This window comes from Papio anubis, chromosome 5 (genome assembly GCF_008728515.1).
Source record: "Papio anubis isolate 15944 chromosome 5, Panubis1.0, whole genome shotgun sequence".
NCBI classification, from domain to species: domain Eukaryota; kingdom Metazoa; phylum Chordata; class Mammalia; order Primates; family Cercopithecidae; genus Papio; species Papio anubis.
Genome location: NC_044980.1, coordinates 68,428,304 through 68,450,129, shown reverse-complemented (window position 1 = coordinate 68,450,129; position 21,826 = coordinate 68,428,304). Strand labels below are relative to the sequence as shown.

Sequence of the window (21,826 nt, the reverse complement as noted above, 5' to 3'; positions counted from 1 at the left end):
CAGAATGGTCTTAATCTCCTGACCTCGTGATCTGTCCACCTCGGCCGTCCAAAGTGCTGGGATTACAGGTGTGAGCCACCGCACTTGGCCTCCTCTCTCTCTCAATCTCTCCCTTTCTCTACCCTTTTTCTCATAGAAGAAGAAATCAATAATAGAAACCAAAATAATAATTGTATATACATTTAAAAATAATTTTATTGTTTTTATTTAAAAGAAACAAGATATCTTCAATTAACTTTTAGTGTTAGGTTTACAGTTTAACTTTCCTTTGTTAGTGCTGAAAATGCTGCTGATGTCAACATTGTTCTTCAGCTTTTCACTTAATTTATTGTGAACTACTGTACCATTATTACCAAATAGGACTAAGTTCATTCCCAGTATAACTAAGTGGCTTGACATGGTTTCATTTCTCTTTCTTATTAAATGTGTTTGATCTAGATCCAAGTTCTTTTTGCCTATTCTATATTGCCTTTTTCTGCCGCCTTTGGATGAAGTTTTTATATATATATAAACTTCCACTTTATCTCCTTTGTTGGCTTCTTAGCTATAACTCATGGTTTTATTATTTTATTGGCTACTTTAAGGTTTATAGTTTGCATATTTAACTTACCTCAGTCTACCTTCAAGTAATATACCACTTTATGTGTAGTATCAGAACCTTCCAATAATGTATTTCTTTGTCCTCACTCCTGAGGCAAGAATCTTCTGAATTCTCACCAATTCCCTGTGAATTACAAGGTTTTCCAGTCTGCATTATAAAGCAGATAATTTTCCCTGCTCCCATGTAAGCTTCAAGTGCTGTTTCTTGGAATCCTTTAAGAAGGTTCTATCCCTTGCCTTTATAGTTTGCTCACTTGCATGTGCTATCAGTACTCTGCAGAGTACTCAGGGGTAGCCTTCTGCCATTCTCCAGTGTTCTCTGTCTGTCCAGTTCTCTCCTCTCCAGTACTCTGCCTTGTGAACTATTGCTAGTTGCCTTTGTCTCTGGGTGCTCAGCTTCATCTCATTTCAGGAAATCCAGAAGGCTCCTCCTGGGTTTCCTGTCCTTACTGTACAGTTTGGAAACTCCTAAAACAATGAGCTAGAGCAGACATAGAGTTCACTTCGTTTGTTCTCCAACTGTTAAGGATCACTGTCCTTTTTTGCCTGATAGCCAGTGTCTTGAAAAGCATTGTTTCATATATTTTGTCCAGTTTTTACTTTTATGCTAGAGAGTAAATTCAATCCTGGTTATTTCATCTCGAACAGAAGCAGAAATCTGTATTCCTTTTAAAGTTTCTCAATTTTGTGTACATTTAGTAGCCTGGAAGTTATTTTCTGTTTTTATTTATTTGTTTGTTTATTTATTTATTTTGTAGACAGTCTCCTTCTGTTGCCCAAGCTAGAGTGCAGTGGAATGTTCATAGCGCCCTATGACCTCAAACTCCTGGGCTCAAGTGATCCTCCTACCTCAACCTCCCAACTGGCTAGGACTACAGGCATATACCATCACATCTGGTTAATTTTTAAATTTTTTGTAGAGACAAGGTCTTGCTATGTGGCCCAGGCTGGTCTTTAAACTCCTGGTCTCAAGGGATTCTCCCACCTCAACTGCCCAAAGTACTGGAATTACAGGCTTGAGCTATTGTGCCTGGCCTTGAAGTCCTTTCTGTTTGTTAATATAAAAACTTTTATTAAAGGTTTTGGTTCGTTAATGTGTGATTTTTTTCCCCCTCTAAAAATAAAAAACACCTGAACTTCTGTTTCTCCTTCATTAAAAAAGAATACCTTTTAATCAATTTAAATGTTACAGATTAGCTTTATTATACTTGCAAGTAATCCTTTAAACAAAAACAGGGTACATATAGAATATGATGCCTTGTTTATCTTTTTTTTTTTTTTTTTTTTTGAGACGGAGTTTCATTCTTGTTGCCTAGGCTGGAGTGCAATGGCACAATCTCGGCTCACCGCAACCTCCGCCTCCCAGATTCAAGTGATTCTCCTGCCTCAGCCTCCCTGGTAGCTGGGATTATAGGCATGTTCCACCACGCCTGGCCAATTTTGTATTTTTAGTAAAGACAGAGTTTCTCCATGTTGGTCAGGCTGGTCTCGAACTCCCGACTTCAAATGATCCTCCCGCCTCGGCCTCCCAAAGTGCTGGGATTACAGGTGTGAGCCACTGCGCCCGGCCAGTGTTTATCTTAATGGTCCATACCAATAGTGTATAGTATTAGAAGGACAAAAGTGATGGTGAAAAAGTAGAAGTTGGGATGCAGTGATAACCAGGTTGTGTAGATGACTTAAAAAATATTAGACATTACACTGAATCTTTTCTGCTACATGTTTAAATAAACAGCAAAATGTAGACTGATGTATTAGTTTGCTAGGGCTGCCATATCAAAGTACCACAGACTGGGTGGCTTAAACAACAGATTTATTTTCTCACAGTTCTGAGATAAAGGTATTGGCAGGGTTGGTTTCTTCAGAGGGCCATGAGGGAAAAACCTGTTCCAGGCCTCTCTTCTTGGCTTATAGGTAGCCAACTTCTCCCTATATCTTCACATCATCATCTTTCCCTTTGTATGTATCTATGTCCAAATTTCCTCTGCATATTGTACAGTCATAGTGGATTAGTGCCCATCCTAATGACCCCATTTTAACTTAATTACTGCTTTACAAACCTTGGCTCCAAATAGCCATATTCTAAGGTACTGGAGATTAAGGACTTCAACATATGAATTTCTGAGACACCATTCAGCCCATAACAACTGATTTCCCTACAAATATTATTTATGAGATACCAACTGATTGATTGATCCTTTGATTTTTATTTGAGACATGGTCTCCCTCTGTTACCCAGGCTGGAGTGCAGTGGCACAATCTCGGCTCACTGCAACCTCCACCCCCCAGGCCCAAGCAGTCCTCCCACCTCAGCCTCCCCAAGTGGTTAGGACTACGGGCGTGCACCACCACGCCCAGCTAATTGTTGTATTTTTTGTAGAGACAGGGTTTTGCCATGTTGCCCAGGCTGGTCTCAGACTCCTGAGCTCAAACAATCTGCTTACAAGCGTGAGCCACCTGCTAAGCCTGAAATACTGATGTTTTTAAGAATATATGCTGGGTATAAGGACATGGACCATAATTTCCTACTTGGCAGAGCAGAGTTGCTGACCTGAGTTTAAAGGATCTCTGTGGATATACTGTCATTAAATTATTAAAACTAAGTTTATGACTTAAATAATTTTAAGAATCACTGTCTGTCTTTATGTATATCATTCAGTAAGATTTAATTAACATTTTAAGTCTAGATACTCTGGGGATTACAGAAGTGGCAGACATCACCTCTTACCTAAACACATTGTTTAATTTTAAAAACAATACATATATACCACATTAAAAGTAAAATTTCTTCTAATCTTGCTCTTCTATTTATTGTTTAATGACTTGAAGTAGATTTCTCAACATTTCTCAACACCTGTTTCCTCAGCTATAAAATGGTTATTATATCTAGCACCTGTGATTGTGAGAATTAAATGATAATGTATATGTTAGCACTGTGTTTAAAAGCAAAAACTCAAATAATAGCTGTTATTAATATAGTTAATTTGGATTATTGCTGGGGTGACAGGAAGCAGAAATGTACAAGATCCAAAGGTGGGATTTAGCCTAACAGACTTGAATGTTGGTAAAGGAGACCAGTGTGACTGGAATGGAGGAACTTTGTATTAGGATGATGGTTTCAAACCATGTGAGATATCCCTAAGAGTTCTATAAAGTTGCCTCAAGGATGCACAAGGAGTTCTTTCAGGGAAAAAAAGGGAAGTCCACTCTTTTAGCTTATTTTCATCATTTTTATATATTACTGGCCTTAAAAATATCTTTTAAAAAGCTTTAAAAAGCTGAAAATCGCTGTTTGATGCTGGTAGGCTATTAGGTGGAGAATATTGAACACAGAAACAGTTGCGATTTAATCTAAAAAATAATGTTCACATTGGTAATTTGAAAAGTTACTGTTTAGGCAAGGATATAAGTTGAAGTTAATATTTTTAAAACATTAATCATTGTAGGTAATTGTAACATAGATTAGAATGGTGAAAGACTTTAGATAGGAGAAAATTATGTGGTAACCAATTGTAGCAATGTAAACATCTGTAAATGAGCCCCTAGATAAACATGAAGAATAGAGGAAATCCATTAGAGGGGAGTTACCATGATTAATTTTTGTAATGTTTTATAGTATTCCCCATGTACTATGTTAAATTCTTTAATTATCTGAATATAATTTTATAATAACCTTATGTAGGTATAAGTATTAATCCCTTTTTATAGACGAGAGAACTGCACAGAGAAGCTAAGCAACAATGTTAGCATAGCTGGTTTGTTTATGGAACTACTTTTGGTAATAGACATTTCTTTAGAGAAATAGTATAGGAGATGTGAACCTAGTGTTAGTATAAGAAGTCACAGGAAAATAAGGAGTCATTAGCATAAAAATAGTTAGAGTCATAACAGTGAATAAATGCCCATGGGGTAGAAGGATAAATATCTGAGGAAGGAGACTTGAAGTTTGCCCACAGCTAAAGAGTAAAGGGAAATTTAATTTTTAAAACGAACATAATGTAGGGTCATGTTAGCAAGATGTGAGAATCATCAAGGCTGTTTGGTCTTGTCAAGTAGAAATTTGACATGTAAGCATGAGCAGTGTCAAATACAGCATAGGCGTCAAGAAAGAGATGGGAGCAAACCATAAAAACAGATTTTATTAAACAGTAGCTAACCTTTGAAAAACCTTTTGTTTTTGTTTCTGTTTTTTCTTTGAGACAGGGTCTTGTTCTATCGCCCAGACTGGAGTGCAGTGGTGTACTCATAGCTGCAGTCTCGAACTCCTGGGCTGTTTTGTAGAGATGAGGTCTTGCTGTTTCCCAGACTGGTCTCAAACTCCTGACGTCAAGTGATCCTCCCACTTAGGCCTCCCAAAGTGCTGGGATTACAGGCTTGAGCCACCACGCCCAGCCTGAAAAAACTATTCTGTATCTGTTTTGGGGGTGGAGGGTTACGGTAAAGGGGTAGAGGAAGATTTAATGTGCTGTGGCTGAGAAATATTTGGGTGGCAAAAATAAATAGTAGTTTGGCTGATATTGTAATCATCTCAGGAAGCTTTAAAAAAGAAATAATTGTATCATACCCTTCACCGTAGTCTCAACTAAACCAGAATATTCAGGGGTTAAGGGGAGAGAGAGAGATTAAGGTTTTGTTCTTTAAAAGTTCCTTAATAGGTAGATAACCAAAAGTTCCTTGATACGTGGATACCCTCTCTAGTTATGAGCTAGCATTATAAACAAGCCTTCTGAAGGCAGAAGGAAAGCACAGCAGAAAGCGGAAAACAAATGCTATATAGAAGGCTTTTGAGTTTTCCAAGAAAACAAGTCCTTCAAATTGGGAGAATAGGTCAAATCTAGAGCAAACAAAATATCTGCTGCTACTATAGAAAAGAATGCATGAAGGTAGAATTGAAGAGTGAGTAACAAACTGCTTTAATTTTTCATTGATATGATGCAAAAAAAGTAGGGAAATTTGAGAAGGCCCCGGGAAGTAAGGATCTCAAAAGGTACTTGAAGGTCATCTTTATGGGATTATGCCGGGGACTAATTTAGGAATAGTCGTATTGTAACTTCAGCTGATGGTCAGCATGGTTTTTTATCTGAATATGGTTTAAAAATAATGTATCAAAAGACATTCCACAGCATATTTATTGAACATATCAGATCTTACTCATCTTTGTATTTTCACTGGTAATCAAGGTATGCTCATGTTGAAGTCTATAGGAATGATGGAAGTGGAAAAGAAAAAGAATTGAATATTGAAATCACAGCCAGGTAGAAATGAATACATGGTATTAATAGATAATAGCAGTTTATGATTTGTAAAAGTTGTTATAGATGATTGGCAACATTTTCAAGTGATTATTAAAAAACGAAATAGTCCAGTAATTAGAAAATGGCAGTACAGAAGATTTTCTATGGTGATTCCTACCATTTAATCGAAGGAGGGAAATAAGGTATCAAATTGGGCTCTGCATCCATAAAAAAGACAGCTAAGATAGATGAGATGTTCCTTATAGAGCCATGGTGCTCCTGAGGTAAAAAGATAAAGGCAGTAAGTAAGACATTAGTTTACAATGTAGATTGCTTCTTTATAAAGGGAGTTCCTCAAAAGATAGATAAAGGAGCCATGTAGGCTGGGTGCAGCGGCTTACACCTGTAATCCCAGCATTTTTAGAGTCAGAGGTGGGCAGATTGCTTGAGCTCAGGAGTTCGAAACCGGCCTGGGCAACATGGTGAAACCTCGTCTCTACAAAAATTAGCTGGGCTGGTGGTGTGCGAGGCTGGATTGCTTAAACCCGGGAGGTGGAGGTTGCAGTGAGCTGAGATCGTGCCACTGCACTCCAGCCTGGGCAGCAGAGCCAGACACTGTCTCACAAACAAGAAGAAGAAGTAGAAGCCATGAAAAGCTTGATAAAAGCAGGAAACAATGTTGGGAGCTAAGATGCAGGAATTTGCATTATGATTGGAATGCATAGTACAGAGAATTAAAGTATGTGAGGTAGTAGAAGGGATAGCACGTAGAAGAAAGAGGTATGTTAAAGTAGAACAAAAGAGATTCTGTTTTTTCTGCAATTAGAGAAGCTAAAAGGGATGTCCGGGTACAGATATACACTGGGATGAATGAAAATTGATATCTGCAAGTCATTATATTTTCCCTGCACATCCAGAAATAGTATATTTAAGAACTCTTGCCTGGGTGCGGTCACTCACGCCTATAATCCCAGCACATCGGGGGGCTGAGGCGGGCAGATCACGAGTTCAGGAGTTTGAGGCCAGCCTGGCCAACATAGTGAAACCCCTTCTTTACTAAAAATACAAAAAGACTGGCCAGCTGTGGTGGCACACACCTGTAGTCCTAGCTACTTGGGAGGCTGAGACAGGAGAATTGCTTGAACCTGGGAGGCGGAGGTTGCAGTGAGCGGAGACCATGCCACTGCACTCCAGCCTGGGTGACAGAGTGAGACTCCATCTACAAAAAAGAACTCTCAGAGGCAAGCTAAGGTGTCTTCTGCATAGAAGGTACCTTTTATAGTCCTGCTCAGTCCTTCTGGTCCTGTTACAGAGTTGAAATGGCCCCATGTAAGGGAGCAAGATATAGGAAGACTACAGGGTGAAATAATTCATAACTCAGTAGCCTTCCCTTACACAAATGAGAATGAATGTGGTTTAAAAATAATGTATCTAAAGACATTCCACCACATATTTATTGAGCATACCTTGATTACCAGTGAAAATACAAAGATGAGTAAGACTTCATACTCACAAAATCAGAATCCAGAGTAAAATGACTCAGTTGAACATAAGAATAGACATTAATTTCTGTTTCTTTTCATCCTAATTTCCTTAAATATATTTTATTTAGTGGTAGAAGATGATGAAGATGACTTTCCTACAACGCGTTCTGATGGCGACTTCTTGCATAATACCAACGGCAATAAAGAAAAGTGTAAGTAATACATTTTTCCCCTCAGCTGGATAAAGTATACTTTCAGAAGTTACGTAACAACTCACAAAGAATAATTACCTGATTGATTAATTTTTAAAAAAGTAATAGAACTGCTGGAATCCAAGTGAAAATAGCTTCCAAGACTTGTAGGTAAAAATCACATTCTGACATTATGTAATAATGGTGACATTTACATATGGATGTCCAGCTGTCCCAACATCATTTGCTGAAAGGACAATTTTTTTTTCCCTTGTCTTGGCACCTTTGTGAAAAACTGATAGGCTATAAATGCGAGTGTTTATTTCTGCACGCTCAATTCTGGTGAGTTGATGTACGTGTCTATTCTTATTAAGAAAATACAAGCTTTAAAAAAGCTTTATTGAAATATAATTGACATACCATTTAAAGTGTATTATTTGACAAATTTGAATATTTTCATAAAACTATCAACACAATCAGTTCTTCTCATTGCTCAGTAGTGTTTTATTGTATAGATATACCATAGTTTGTGTATCTAGTCATTCACTGGTAGATATTTGGGTCAGTTACAGTTTTGACTATTACAAATAAAACTGCTATGAGCATTCATATACAGTTCTTTTCATGGAAATTTATTTTATTTATTTTGGGTAAATACCTAGGAGTAGAATGTTCTAATCGTATGGCAGATATATATATGTGTTTAATTTTTAAAGAAACTGCCGAACTGTTTTTTACCAGCCACATATGAGAGTTCCAGTTCCTCCACATCCCCACCGGCACTCAATATGGTCAGTCTTCAAATTTCAGTCATTCTAATAGGTGTGTAGGGATATGTCATTGTGGTTTTAATTTGCATTTCCATACTAACTAGTGATATTAAGCATCTTTTCATGTTTTTATTTGCCATTTATATCTTCTCTTCGGTGAAGTGTGTGTTCACATTTTTTGCTCATGTTGGGGTTGGTGTTTATCATTATTTTTTGGTTTTTTTTTTTTTTTTTTGAGACGGAGTTTCGCTCTTGTTGCCCAGGCTGGAGTGCAGTGGGGTGATCTCGGCTCACTGCACCCTCCGCCTCCTGGTTTCAAGCGATTCTCCTGCTTCAGCCTCTTGAGTAGCTGGGATTACAGGCATACACCACCACACCTAGCTAATTTTGTATTTTTAGTGGAGACGGAGTTTCTGCATGTTTGTCAGGCTGGTCTCAAACTCCCAGCTTCAGGTGATCCGCCCACCTTGGCCTCCCAAAGTGCTGGGATTACAGGCGTGAGCCACCGCGTCCGGCCGTTGATCATTATTAGTGAGCTTTGAGTTTACTTCATAATTCTGGATAGAAGTCCTTTATGAAACATACGCCACACAAGATTTTCTCCCAGTTTGTGGCTTATCTCTTTATCCTCTTAAGAGTATTTTCAAGAGCAGAAATTTTACATTTTGATGAGGTTTGACAATTTGTTCTTTAATGGGTTATACCTTTACTGTCATATCTCTAATAGTTTTTAAAGTCAAAAGTGTCATTTCATTTATAAGGATTCTACTAAAATAATTTCTTATTAACTATAGAATATTACACTTTCTTGTTTGCATCTTTGAGTTTTAAGATTTTTTGTTTAATTCAAAAACTAACCATGAATTAAAATGATAAAATTGAAACATAAAAGGCATTGAGTTTAAGTAAGTGCATTGGTCCTGATTTAAATTTGTATGTTTATTTTTAAATTATATATTATTTTATTAGGTTCTTTAGTTTATCTTCAGATATTTTTTAAGTTCTAGGTTTTTCAAAATATAAGGTAGTTCTTGCCATAATTAGGTCCTACTCTAAGCTGTCAGAATGTTATTGTTAAAGTATTGCTCCTCCTACCATTTGATTAATTAGGTGCAGCACAGCAAATAAATTTCAGGAAACAGAATCTAGAAAAAAAAAGGACTTGAAGGTACATATGCTGCCACAAAGCTTCTTTGCTCATAGAGCTTGCATAGGAGATTTTTAAATGTTGGCCTACAGGAGGAAAATTAAAATCCCAAAATCTGCTCTGACTTGCTAATTTTCTAAACGTTTTCTAATCTTAAATTGTGATGAATTATTTCTTCATTAGAAATATTTTCAGTGAATAACTTTCATTTTCAGTATTTCCACATGTGACACCAAAAGGAATTAATGGTATAGACTTTAAAGGGGAAGCGATAACTTTTAAAGCAACTACTGCCGGAATCCTTGCAACACTTTCTCATTGTATTGAACTAATGGTTAAACGTGAGGACAGCTGGCAGAAGAGACTGGATAAGGTAAGACTAAGGTTTTTTTTCTTTTAAAAATAATCACACTTTAAGTTTTATGTATTGTTTGAATATGTAAACCAAGCTAACTTCTTAGGGAAAAATCTTGGTTTGATAGAAATAGCAGATGATACTAGTACTCTGAAGCTTTATGGGCATCTTAAACTCGTTTGCCTAACAAGATTCACCAGTTACTTGTTTAAGTACTATACAGTATGCTTTCTTGAAAGATTTGCTATAAAAGTTTTTGTGATGATGTTAGTAATGATTTGGAATAGAAGTGTTGAGCCATTTAACATTACCCACCTTCAAGTGTATGATGTATGAAACTGCATTTAAGGCATACGAACTAACTTATATGCCAATTTACAAAGTTAAACATTTACTTATTACAATAATACTCATGTATTTTTTCCATGGTCAGTGATATCATTTCACATACATTATGTTGTTTGAGCATTTGCCCTATGTTCACATTTTCCCACCTTTGTTTAAACTGCAGCACTGATAATATTACAGTATGACTCTTTAGTTTCTAGTGTAAAGTATGGCTCAGTGGATTTGTTAAGTAGGAAAACTTCTATTTATAATTCAGCTTTAGAAACTAAAATATTAGAATTCTAAAATATTAGAATTGAAACATACCTTAAAGTTCCAGTCCAATGCCATCATTTTATAGAAGAAGGAATTGAGGCCCAGAGGCTTGTCAAAAGGTGAAAAGTAACAGAGTTAGAGGCATTTTTCTCTATTTTTATATATCAGCTCTGGATACCAGATTAGACATCAGCCAGAATCGTATTCATTCTGAGTTATATTGCTTGCAGAGTTTGAAGGCCTTTGAATTTGATCAGGACACTGAGGAAAGCAGTGTTAGCAGTATGTGTTTAGGAAGGTTCCCATGTTTTAGAAGAAAAGAGAACAGTTCAGAATGCACAAGTGCAGGTGAGAGTAAGCCATTTTGATTAGGAATATGTCTTCTTTTAAAACAGGCAATGAAAACATCCTTTTAAGGTATAGAAAATTTATTATCATCCTGGAGCCAGACTATTATATCTTTGAAGATTTCAACTCTGTACTCAGTGTGTATCAAATTGAATTATTAGAAGAGTCCCTGTTCACACAAAAAAACAATGTGTTGAAAAACATTAGACTGATGCCTGAATACATTAGACTGATGGTTCAAGAGTATCATTCAACTTCTCCAGACTAGCTTATTTCCAACTTTTTGGCAACTTTCTCTCTCTTTAGTCTCTTTTTCCTTCACTAAGAGATTGTATTATTTGGTCACATACTCTAACCACATTGCGTAAAATAAATTTTTTTAAACCTTTGCACGTTATATAACACGACTTCCTGATTTTTTTAGCATTGAAGTTTATTTGCCATGTTGAAAAGGGGAGATAGATTTTTGATTGCTTTCAGCATTGTTTATCTTACCAGTTCCCTTTCTTTATTGGGTAGCAATGAGCAGAGCAAACCAAAGATCTGCAGAAAAAAACTATTTTTATTGCTTCTCCATGCAACACTCTTCACCAAAGAACAGCCAGAAAATATGGCAGTATTGGTTAAAATCTGGACACTACTGTGTTTTATAGTCTTCTTACAAATCTACCTGATGTCAAATTTTATTAACTTTTTCCACTGTAATTTTTTCTCAAGGTTGAAATAACTGGATCCCAGTTACATTTTACATGGAATGTAAGTGTGTGTGTATTTGCACATGTGTGTACACACAGTATGTGTGTGTTCATATATATATATATATATAAAAAATATATGCAGGGTATGTGTGTATTTATTGGTAATCAACTCTATTCAAGAACTTTCTAATCTTTTGTATGTAGTGTGTGTGTGTGTATATATACACACTAAAGACTAGAAAGTCCTTGAATAGAGAAAGTTGTTTATCAACAAATATGTCTTTCAGGTAATTCTTAGAATTGAGAAAGAAAGTACAATGATAGCAATATGGTTTCACTGAAATTGTTTCATTCAGGTGCTGTGTGCTTGACTCTAGGCTAGGAATGGGTTTAAAACAGTGATGAGCAGGAAATAGTCTCTTTAGGGGCTTAAAATCTAATGAGAACAGTTAAATAGGTGATAATAAGAGCTACTATTAAATTCTACTATTTAATAGTAGAATTGTCTATATTATACTCTTATGTAGAGTTATAATGTCAGTTCCAGGATTCTTTCAGCTAATTGAAAATACTATTTTGTAGTGATGATTTTTATTGGTTACCTATAATAATAATCCTTTCTACAGTAGAATAAATGTACTTAATTGTTAGCCAGTCATGTCCAGGAAGACCAAAAATTCTAAAATTAGGCAATTATGGTTAACAATGTTAAGGAGAGATAACCTGTTCATTGAAGATACATTTGCTTACGTTATTAGACTTACAGGTGTGTAATTTTACAGACATTTTCACTTTCCTGTAAGTCTTTAATATTATTGCTGTGCTGTGCATTTTTGTTTTATTCATTTAAAATGTATTACATACATAGAAGGAAGTGTACCAATCTTAAGTATACTACTTGATTTTTTTAATGTTTGTATACACCCCTTTAACCATAGTCAGATCAAGATATGTAACTTTTCTAGCACCCTAGAAGGTAACTTCATGCTCCTTCCTATTCCATATCATACCACCACCCCAAGAGGTGATCATATGGTTTTAACCTATGTCATTATAGATTAGTTTTGCCTGTTCTGGGACAACATATAAATTGAATCATACAATATACTTTTGAGTCAGGCCTTCTCTTTCCCTCAACATTGGCTGTGAGAGTCATTCATGTTGTTATATTTAATAGTAGTTTATTCTTTTTTATTGCTATACAGTATTTTATTATATGATAACTTTTTATTGTATTACTTCAATTTGCTTATCTCTTTTCCTGTTGGTGGACATTTAGGTTTTTTTCATTTTTTGGCTCTCATGAATAAAACTGCTATGAGAGTTCTTGGGGCATATCTTTAGGTATATTTCTCATACCTTGCAGTAGACTTATTTATCCATGGGGGTATATGCTTAACTTTAGTGAATACTAATGATTTTCCAAAGTGATTAAATTAATATTTCTACCAGCAATGGGTGAGGATTCCAATTACTTTTAATTCTTGACAGCACTTGGTATTGTTAGGGATGTGTGGGTGTATGGGTGTTGTTGATGTTCACTCTTGACTGTACTTGGTATTGTGTGTGTGTGTCTGTGTGTATGTGTGTGTGGTGTTGGTGTTGTTTGATTTTGGGGAGAGTCTTTCTTTTTTTGAGAGACAGGGTCTCACTGTGTTGTCCAGGCTGGAGTGCAATGACTATTCACAGGCACAGCCATTAGCACACTACAGCCTTGAACTCCAGGGCTCGGGTGAACCTCCTGCCTCAGCCTCCTGAATGAGCAGGACTACAAGCACATGCCACTGCACCTGGCTTAGTCATTCTGGTGGATCTGTAGTCCCATTTTTTCTTTAGTACAAAAAAATCAATTAATGAAATCTTTGGGTCTAATGAACCCATCGATTCGTTGATTTCCACTGTCTTTAATGCTGATGTGGTATTTAGAAGTAGTATGCTTTTTGTGAGTTCAGTTTAGACTTTAATTTAGCCATTAAGTATAGTTATACACTGTATAATGACATTTCCATCAGTGATGGACCACATATACAACTGTGGTCCCATAATATGATAATGGAGCTGAAAAATTCCTCTTGCCTAGTGACTTCTTGATGATCCTGACCCTGTGTAGGCCTAGGCTAATGTTTGTGTTGTCTCTTAGTTTATAACAAAAAAGTTTAAATTGTAGAAAAATGCTTGTAGAATACAGTATAAAGAAAGAAAATATTTTTGTGCCGCTGTACAATATGTTTATGTGTTAAGTTATCTTACTACAAAAGACTCAAAAAGTTTAAAAAATTAAGTTCATAAAGTAAAAGTTACAGTAAGCTAAGGTTATTATTGAAGAAGGAACATTGTTAAATAAATTTAGTGTAGCCTAAGTATGCAGTGTTTAAAAGTTTATAGTGGTGTGCAGTAATGTCCTGTGCCTTCACATTCATTCACTATTCACTCACTGACTCACCCAGAGGAACTTCAAATCCTGCAAGCTCCATTCATAAGTGCCCTATACAAGTATACTGTTTTTTATCCTTTATATCATATTTTTCCTGTGCCTTTTCTGTTTAGATTCACAAATACTTACCATCATGTTAAAATTGCCTACAGTATTCAGTGCAGTCACATGCTGTAAATGTTTATAGCCTAGATATGTAGGTAGGCTATACCATCTAGGTGTATATAAGTACACTCTATGATGTCTGTACAAGAATTAAGTCGTCAGTGACACATTTCTCAGACCGTATCCCCATGGTGAAGTAACACGTGACAGTAAATTCATGTGGCTTTCATCAGCCTACTTTAGATCACAAGCATAATCTGTTTTATTATGATTTTTGATGATCACACTCTTCAGAGTACTGTTTTTTTGGGAATAAGGGGAAATAGGAAGAGCTGTTGACATTTCCTATTGCCAGAGTGTCCATGAATCCTGGTTTGACCAAGGCAGTTCTTAATTCAGCAAAATTATTACTGACATTCCCTTTCACTTTCAGAAGTGTCATGCTTAGATTAGCCAATAGGGGGACCAAGCAAATCAGTCTTTTAGAAAATGGAATTTGGACAAGGTTAAAAAAAAAAGAAAGAAAAGAAAAAAGCCATATGACTGTACTTGAGGGAATAAAAGGATTAGATTATTTACAAACATAATGGACTCCAGTATCAGTTTTGACCCAGTGAACTCCATTGTTGTGGAAATAAGTTTTATATGGGACCAGCCTTTGTTATTTTAAGTGTTGACCTTGGGTCTTTTAACCTTTTAGAGCTATAGACCCTATCATTAAAAGGAGAGTGTTAAAATAGACCTGAAGTATTTTTCAACTCCAAAATACAGTCTTAAGCAGCAGTGAGAAAGTATAAGAAGGTTTTCTTTCTTAGAATATCTTTTTAGAATTCATTGATCCCACCTACTGAGTTCTTTTCTGGTATTACTTGCTGTTTTTCTTCATACCAAAATAAATGTATCTCTTACTGGGGTTGGTGGGAAGGGGAAATATAAGAATGTATAATAGGTATTTCTGATGCTAATTTACCTGGGTGTTTTTTTTTTTTTTCTTAAGTATACATGCAGTGACTTAACCATTTAAACACATAATCTACTTTTAAGATGATCTTAGTGATGATTTAAATTGTAGGTTGTGGCCAGGTGCAGTGGCTCACACCTGTAATCCCAGCACTTTGGGAGGCTGAGAAGGGTGGATCACGAGGTCAGGAGTTCGAGAAAAGCCTGGCAAACATAGTGAAACCCCATCTCCACTAAAAATAGCAAAGTTACCTGGGTGTGGTGGCACGCGCCTGTAATCCCAGCTACTTGGGAGGCTGAGGCACAAGAGATGCTTGAACCCACGAGGCAGAGGTTACAGTGGGCCGAGACCATGCCATTGCACTCCAGCCTGGGTGCCAAAGTGAGACTCCACCTCAAAAAATACATACATCCATCCATACATACATAGTAGGTTGTAAGTGATTTAGAGCCTAGAGAAAAATGTTTTCTTGGGCAGAATAATACTCTTTATTTTTCACAGGAGTGTAATTTTTTTGTGTCAAATTATAAAATTTCAGTGAAATGTAGAGGAATTCCACCTAAAAGACTTCATTGTAATTAAAATGCCTGCCTCAAATTACAAATTTTCACTTCTTTTTAATAGGAAACTGAGAAGAAAAGAAGAACAGAGGAAGCATATAAAAATGCAATGACAGAACTTAAGAAAAAATCCCACTTTGGAGGACCAGATTATGAAGTATGAATTTATATTTTGATCTTAGAGAAACACATAGGTCATGTCTATCACAAAAGTGAATTTTTAATAATAGTTTTGTAACTTTATTCTAAATATATAATTTTTCTCTCAGTGTTTATGTTAATTCAGTGTATATTTCGTGATATATAAATGCCAGGCATACTCAAATATATATTTCTTATTGCCTACAAAGTTTAGGCTTTAAAAGGCTTAGTATTAGGCCTGTTCACTTCATAAGACAAATTTGTATCTCCCTGTAAAGATCATTTTTAATGTTATCTACTTTTTTTTTTTAACATAAAAGGAAACTATAAAGGAAAACTCTGAGTGCTTTGCAGACAAAGGATTTTAGTCTGTACTATACTGTGAGATCTTATCCATAGCTGAACATAAACTGTTCTTATTGTCTTTGTTTGAAAATACCTGATGCCAGCTTTTTTCTCCTTGTGTTTATTTGTTAAGCAGATAATAAAATATCCTTCTCCATGTATATACACACATATGTTAAAATCTTATAAGCTATCTTTCTATATTAAGAGAAAAAAATGTGTAAGAAATATATTTGGTAATTGCCATTAAACAACGTTGAGACTAGGTGCACTGGCTCACGTCTGTAATCCCAGCACTTTGAGAGGCCAAGGCAGGAGGATTGCTTGAGGCCAGGAGTTCAAGACCAACCTGGACAGCATAGCAAGACCTCATCTCTACAAAATAAAATATAAAAATTATCTGGGTGTAGTGGCACATGCCTGTAGTCCCAGCTACTGAGGAGCCCAAGACTGCAGTGAGCTGTGATTGCACCACTCCACTCCAGGCTGGGTGACAGAGCAAGACTTTGTCTCTTAAAAAAAAAAAGTGTTGGCCAGCACGGGTGGGTCACGCCTATAGTCCCAGCACTTTGGGAGGCCGGGGCTAGGGGATCACAAGATCAAGAGCTCAAGACCAGCCTGGCCAATATGGTGAAACTCCATCCCTACCGAAAAAATACAAAAATTAGCCAGGCGTGGTGGCAAGTGACTGTCGTCCCAGCTACTCTGGAGGCTGAGGCAGGAGAATCACTTAAACCCAGGAGACAGAGGTTGCAGTGAGCCGAGATTGTGCCGCTGTACTCCAGCCTGGGCAACAGAGCGAGACTCCATCTCAAAAAAAAAAAGTGTTGCTATTTCTGAAATGAGCAGTTAAAAATGGGATATCAAGGAGTATCATTGAGGTGGAATAGAAGAATAAAGTAGTTGTAGTTATATTTATGAAAACAGAAGAAAAATTTCATGCTACTTTTGCTCTAGAAAGGAAAACTAAACAGCTGCTCTGCTGTTGCTGAATTTTTTTATATTGGAATCAATTTCCAACTGTGATAGTACATTCTGATGAGACTTAAATTGCAATATTTTTTAATTGTTCTCAATTTATCCCTTCTAAAATGTATTAAAATTACATAATTAGCTATCCTCTGAGGTTTTAATATGAGGTATTATAATGATTATTTTTATTCTGAAGCTAAACAAATTATTTTGCTATTTTAGGATTATTATTTTGGAAGAAATACCAACTTTTTAAAGTACCTTATTTTTTAATATTATAAATAAAATGTATATTCATTATAGGAAGATTATACAAATAAGCCAATAAAGCCCATGTTTTAAATTTAACAATACTTGTACAGTTTATCATCTACCAGTAGTATGTAAGTATAATTTGTATACATATTTATCTCTGCTTCGATCAACACAGGTTTGTTTTTGTTTTTTTTTTTTCCAGGGGGAGAGGACGGGGTGGAGGGAAGAGGGGCCTTGTGCTAGGTACATGCATTTACTAGTTTCAAAGCCAAAAAATTGCTTTATGTATGTGATTGAGCATTTTAAAACTTATGTTTATCAGACATTCTTTTTTTTATTTTTTTATTTTTTTTTATTTTTTTTTATTATTTTTTTTTTTTTTTTACGGAGTCTTGCTCTGCCGCCCAGGCTGGAGTACAGTGGCCGGATCTCAGCTCACTGCAAGCTCCGCCTCCCGGGTTTACGCCATTCTCCTGCCTCAGCCTCCCGAGTAGCTGGGACTACAGGCGCCCGCCACCTCGCCCGGCTAGTTTTTTGTATTTTTAGTAGAGACGGGGTTTCACCGTGTTAGCCAGGATGGTCTCGATCTCCTGACCTCGTGATCCGCCCGTCTCGGCCTCCCAAAGTGCTGGGATTACAGGCTTGAGCCACCGCGCCCGGCCCTCTTTTTTTTATTTTTTAATTTTATTTTACATTGGAAGTACACACAGATGTTTGTTACATGAGTATATTGCGTACTGGTAGAGATTGGGCTTCTAGTGTGCCCATTACCCAAATAGTGAACATTATACCAAATAGCTAATTTTTTAACTCTCACCCCTCCCTCCCACCCTTCCTTCTTTTAGAGTCCCTGGTGTCTGTCGTTTCCATCTTTATGTCTGTGTGTACCTATTATTTAGCTCCCATTCATAAATGAGAACATGCAGTATTTGATTTTCTGTTTCTGAGTTAATTTGTTCCGGGACCAAACTGAGGGTCGGGTTGCTATTTCTGCGGCCCAATAACAAGATGCAGACGAACTAGAGAGGAAGAGAGTTATTTCTGTAACTGGTTACAGGGAGAAGGCCTGTACATCATCAGCAGACCAACTCCAAATTACAAAGTTTTCCAGAGCTTATATACCTTCTAAGCTATATGTCTACCTGTAAGTGCGCATTCATCTAAAGACCTAAGTTATTAACTTCTTTTAATCTATAACTAAGGTCTGAGTCCTGAAGACCTTCCTTTGGAGCCTTGGAAAAGTGCTAGGGTGATTACCCTTATCATATCTCCTACTAAATCATATAGGTTTGAGGAGTTCTTTCAGACCGCTAATAAACTTGTTTGTACAGGACTGGGGAGTTTCTTCAGACCCACGGTAAAACTTGTTTAATCCTAAGTGGGTCCTATTAAGAATTCCTTCATTATTTTGTCACGCTTTAAGGCCCAGGAAAGGCCTAGGCAAAACTCGTGATGGACTTTCGTTACATGCCAGCCTTTGTATAAGGGCACTGGCTTTTAATATTTAACTTAAACACTCAGTCAGTACTGAAACAGTTGTTAGTGAGACCTGGCCTGTGAGAAGTTCACTTTGGATAATGGCCTCCAGCTCCATCCATGTTGCTGCAGAGGATATGATTTCATTCTTTTTTATGGCTGCCACATTTCTTTTTTAATGAATAACTTGTCCATGTCCTTTAGTGGTTTTTGGGGGGGTTTTTCCTATTGATTTAGAAGATGTATAGAATTTGCCTTTTTTTATTTTTTTCTTTCATAACTTAAAAAGTTTGGTAGATTTTGCCATATAAAAGTTTTAAACCTTCGTGTAATTAACTCCTCAGTCCTTTGATCCACTTTTCTCCACATTTGGTATCATGCTTAGAAGGGCATTTTCTACTTCAAATCGTTATTTATATTTTCTCATTTTTTATTTTCCAGTGGTCTCTTCTACATATATTAATACATCTGGAGTTTTTAAAATAATGGTACAATGTAGAAACCTATTTTATTCCACTAGCATTTGTTGAATAAACATCCTTTATTCACCTATTTGAAATGCACTTTACTCTTTCTTAGTGAAGAAACTGGTTAAGGGTACTTTATTTTTTTCTCACTAAGTTAAATTTACAATTCTTTTGTAAACTGGGAACTGTTTTTACACTTCCCCTTCTTCCTTTTGGAGTTTTGAATCATCTATCTTTTCTTGTTATTGGTATTATAGTCGTATGGGTTTTAGACACTTATTTCAAACTATGACTCTTTTTGGTTATAATCAGACATTCATGATGTTCTAATTATAAAAAAAGATTTAAGTGTTTCTGACTTCTGTAGCCTCAGAAATTACTTTATAATCTTGAATTTATTCTGTAAGACTTACCATAATGTGACTGGGCGCGGTAGCTCACATCTGTAATCCCAGCACTTTGGAAGGCCGAGGCGGGGAGACCACCTGGGGTCAGGAGTTCAAGACCAGCCTGGCCAACATGGTGAAACCCCATCTCTACTAAAAATACAAAAATTAGGCGGGCATGGTGGTGTGCACCTGTAGTCCCAGCTACTCGGAAGTTTGAAGCAGGGGAATTGCTTGAACCAGCAGGTGGAAGCTGCAGTGAGCCGAGACCTTACTCCTGCACTCCAGTCTGGGCGATGGACAGACTCCATCTAAAAAAAAAACAAAAACAAAAAACAACGACTTACCATAATATAGGGTACTGCACTAGGCTTGGAGAATACAACAAGAAACAAGGCTTATAAGGATCCTGCCTAAGGGCCCTACCTGAATGCATAATGGGAACAAAGACTAATAGACAATTATCATAACGCATGTCATGAAACACTTAAAGCAGGGAAGGTGTTGAATCAGAGATGTCTTTCCAGAGAAAAGAACCTCTTAGCAGAAACCTTAAGAATGAGTAAATTGAGTAGAGAGTGTTTTCCAGAAGTCAGAAGCCAAAGAGTATTTTTCCTCAGGCAACTGAAAGTAGTTCTCTTTGGAAGGTAGAGCCTCCACAAATTGAGAGGAAAGAATGGTTAAGAGACTGACTGTAAAGATCAACAAGAATTAGTTCAGATCCTGAGATAATAGGTTTTAATCAAGAAAATGACATTTTCAGATTTGCAGTTTAGAAAAGTCATTCTCCCTGCAGTAGAAAGAATGGATTGAAGGTAACAGTTGTGACTGGGCACTTGGACACTTTCTGTATAACAGAGATGAGAGTTGAAGGTGGCCTAAATTAGAGCTAAAGCAGGAGGAATAGAGAGGCAGTGACAAATTAGATATAGTAATCCCCCCGTATCAGTGGTTGGGGGGATACATTACAAGACCCCCCCCAGTAACTGCAGATAGTACTGAATCCTGTATACACTATGTTTTTTCCTATATGTACTATATTTTTTCCTATACGTGTGTACCTGTGATAAAGTTTAATTTTTATTTTAACAATAACAAAATAGAATTATAATACTGTATTATAGTAAAAAGTTACATGAATGTAGTCTCTTTCTGTCTCAAAGTATCTTATTGTATATAAACCACAGAAAACAAAACCACAGAGAGGGGAGACTATTGTATTTGGAAAGTAGAATTGAAGGGTGTGATGATTGAATGAGGGAAAAGGAAGGAATCCAAGATTAGGCCCAGGTTTCTGCAGATAGGTGTGGAGATCAGAGAAGAGGTGAGTCAAATGAGAAAGTCTTCTATGTTAGATACAAAGATCTAACCCTTAGAAGAGAGGTGGTCTGGCTGTGAATTTAACAGTCATCAAAGGATGACTGAAGCATTGTATATAAGTAAGAATACTGTGTTTAGAGCAAGTATGGAACCCTGAGGAACACCAACATTTACAGGACAGGCAGAGAAGGGGAAACCTACAAAGGAGCCCCCCAACCACTGATATGGGGGGATTACTATATCTAATTTGTCATTGCCTCTCTCTTCCTCCTGCTTTGGCTGTAATTTAGGCCACCTTCAACTCTCATCTCTATTATACAAAAAGTGTCCAAGCGCCCAGTCACAATTGTTACCTTCAATCCATTCTTTCTACTACAGGGAGAATGACTTTTCTAAACTGCAAATCTGAAAATGTCATTTTCTTGATTAAAACCTATTGTCTCAGGATGTGAACAAATTCTTGTTGATCTTTATAGTCAGAGAACTCGTCAAGGAGAGTTGTTAACATAAGAAATGCTGTGCTAAAGGGCAGATAAGTAGCTCCTGCCCTTAGTAAGCATGATGAGATAAAAGGAGTTTTTTTAAGTCCCTTTTAATAAAGAAAATTTTATGCCAGTTACTTTAGTTCTTCTCCCAAAGGTTTGCCATTAAAGGAAAAACCATTTCATTTGGCAAAATACAATTTTTATTTTTATTTATTTATTTATTTATTTTTGAGGCAGAGACTCGCTCTGTCGCCCAGACTGGAGTGCAGTGGTGCGATCTTGGCTCACTGCAACCTCTGCAACTTCCGCCTACCAGGTTCAAGCAATTATTATGCCTCATCCTCCCAGGTAGCTAGGTTTATAGACGTGCACCACCACACCCAGCTAATTTTTGTATTTTTAATACAGACAGGTTTTCTTCATGTTGGCCAGTCTGGTCTAGAGCTCCTGGCCTCATGTGATCTGCCCTCCTCGATCTCCCCAAGTGCT

The 21,826-nt window shown here is 36.6% G+C and overlaps 1 protein-coding gene across 3 annotated transcripts in view; it reads left to right on the top strand.

Moving 5' to 3' along the window:
* The window catches only part of CERT1 (ceramide transporter 1), a 149,027-nt gene that overhangs the window by 90,479 nt on the left and 36,722 nt on the right, over positions 1 to 21,826 (top strand). For all 3 annotated transcript variants that reach the window (XM_017959650.1, XM_003899825.5, XM_009208629.3), the window contains 3 exons: positions 7,447 to 7,530; positions 9,642 to 9,799; positions 15,555 to 15,647. In XM_017959650.1, coding sequence (XP_017815139.1) covers positions 7,447 to 7,530; positions 9,642 to 9,799; positions 15,555 to 15,647 — 335 coding nt within the window. The remainder of the gene's footprint in view (positions 1 to 7,446; positions 7,531 to 9,641; positions 9,800 to 15,554; positions 15,648 to 21,826) is intronic.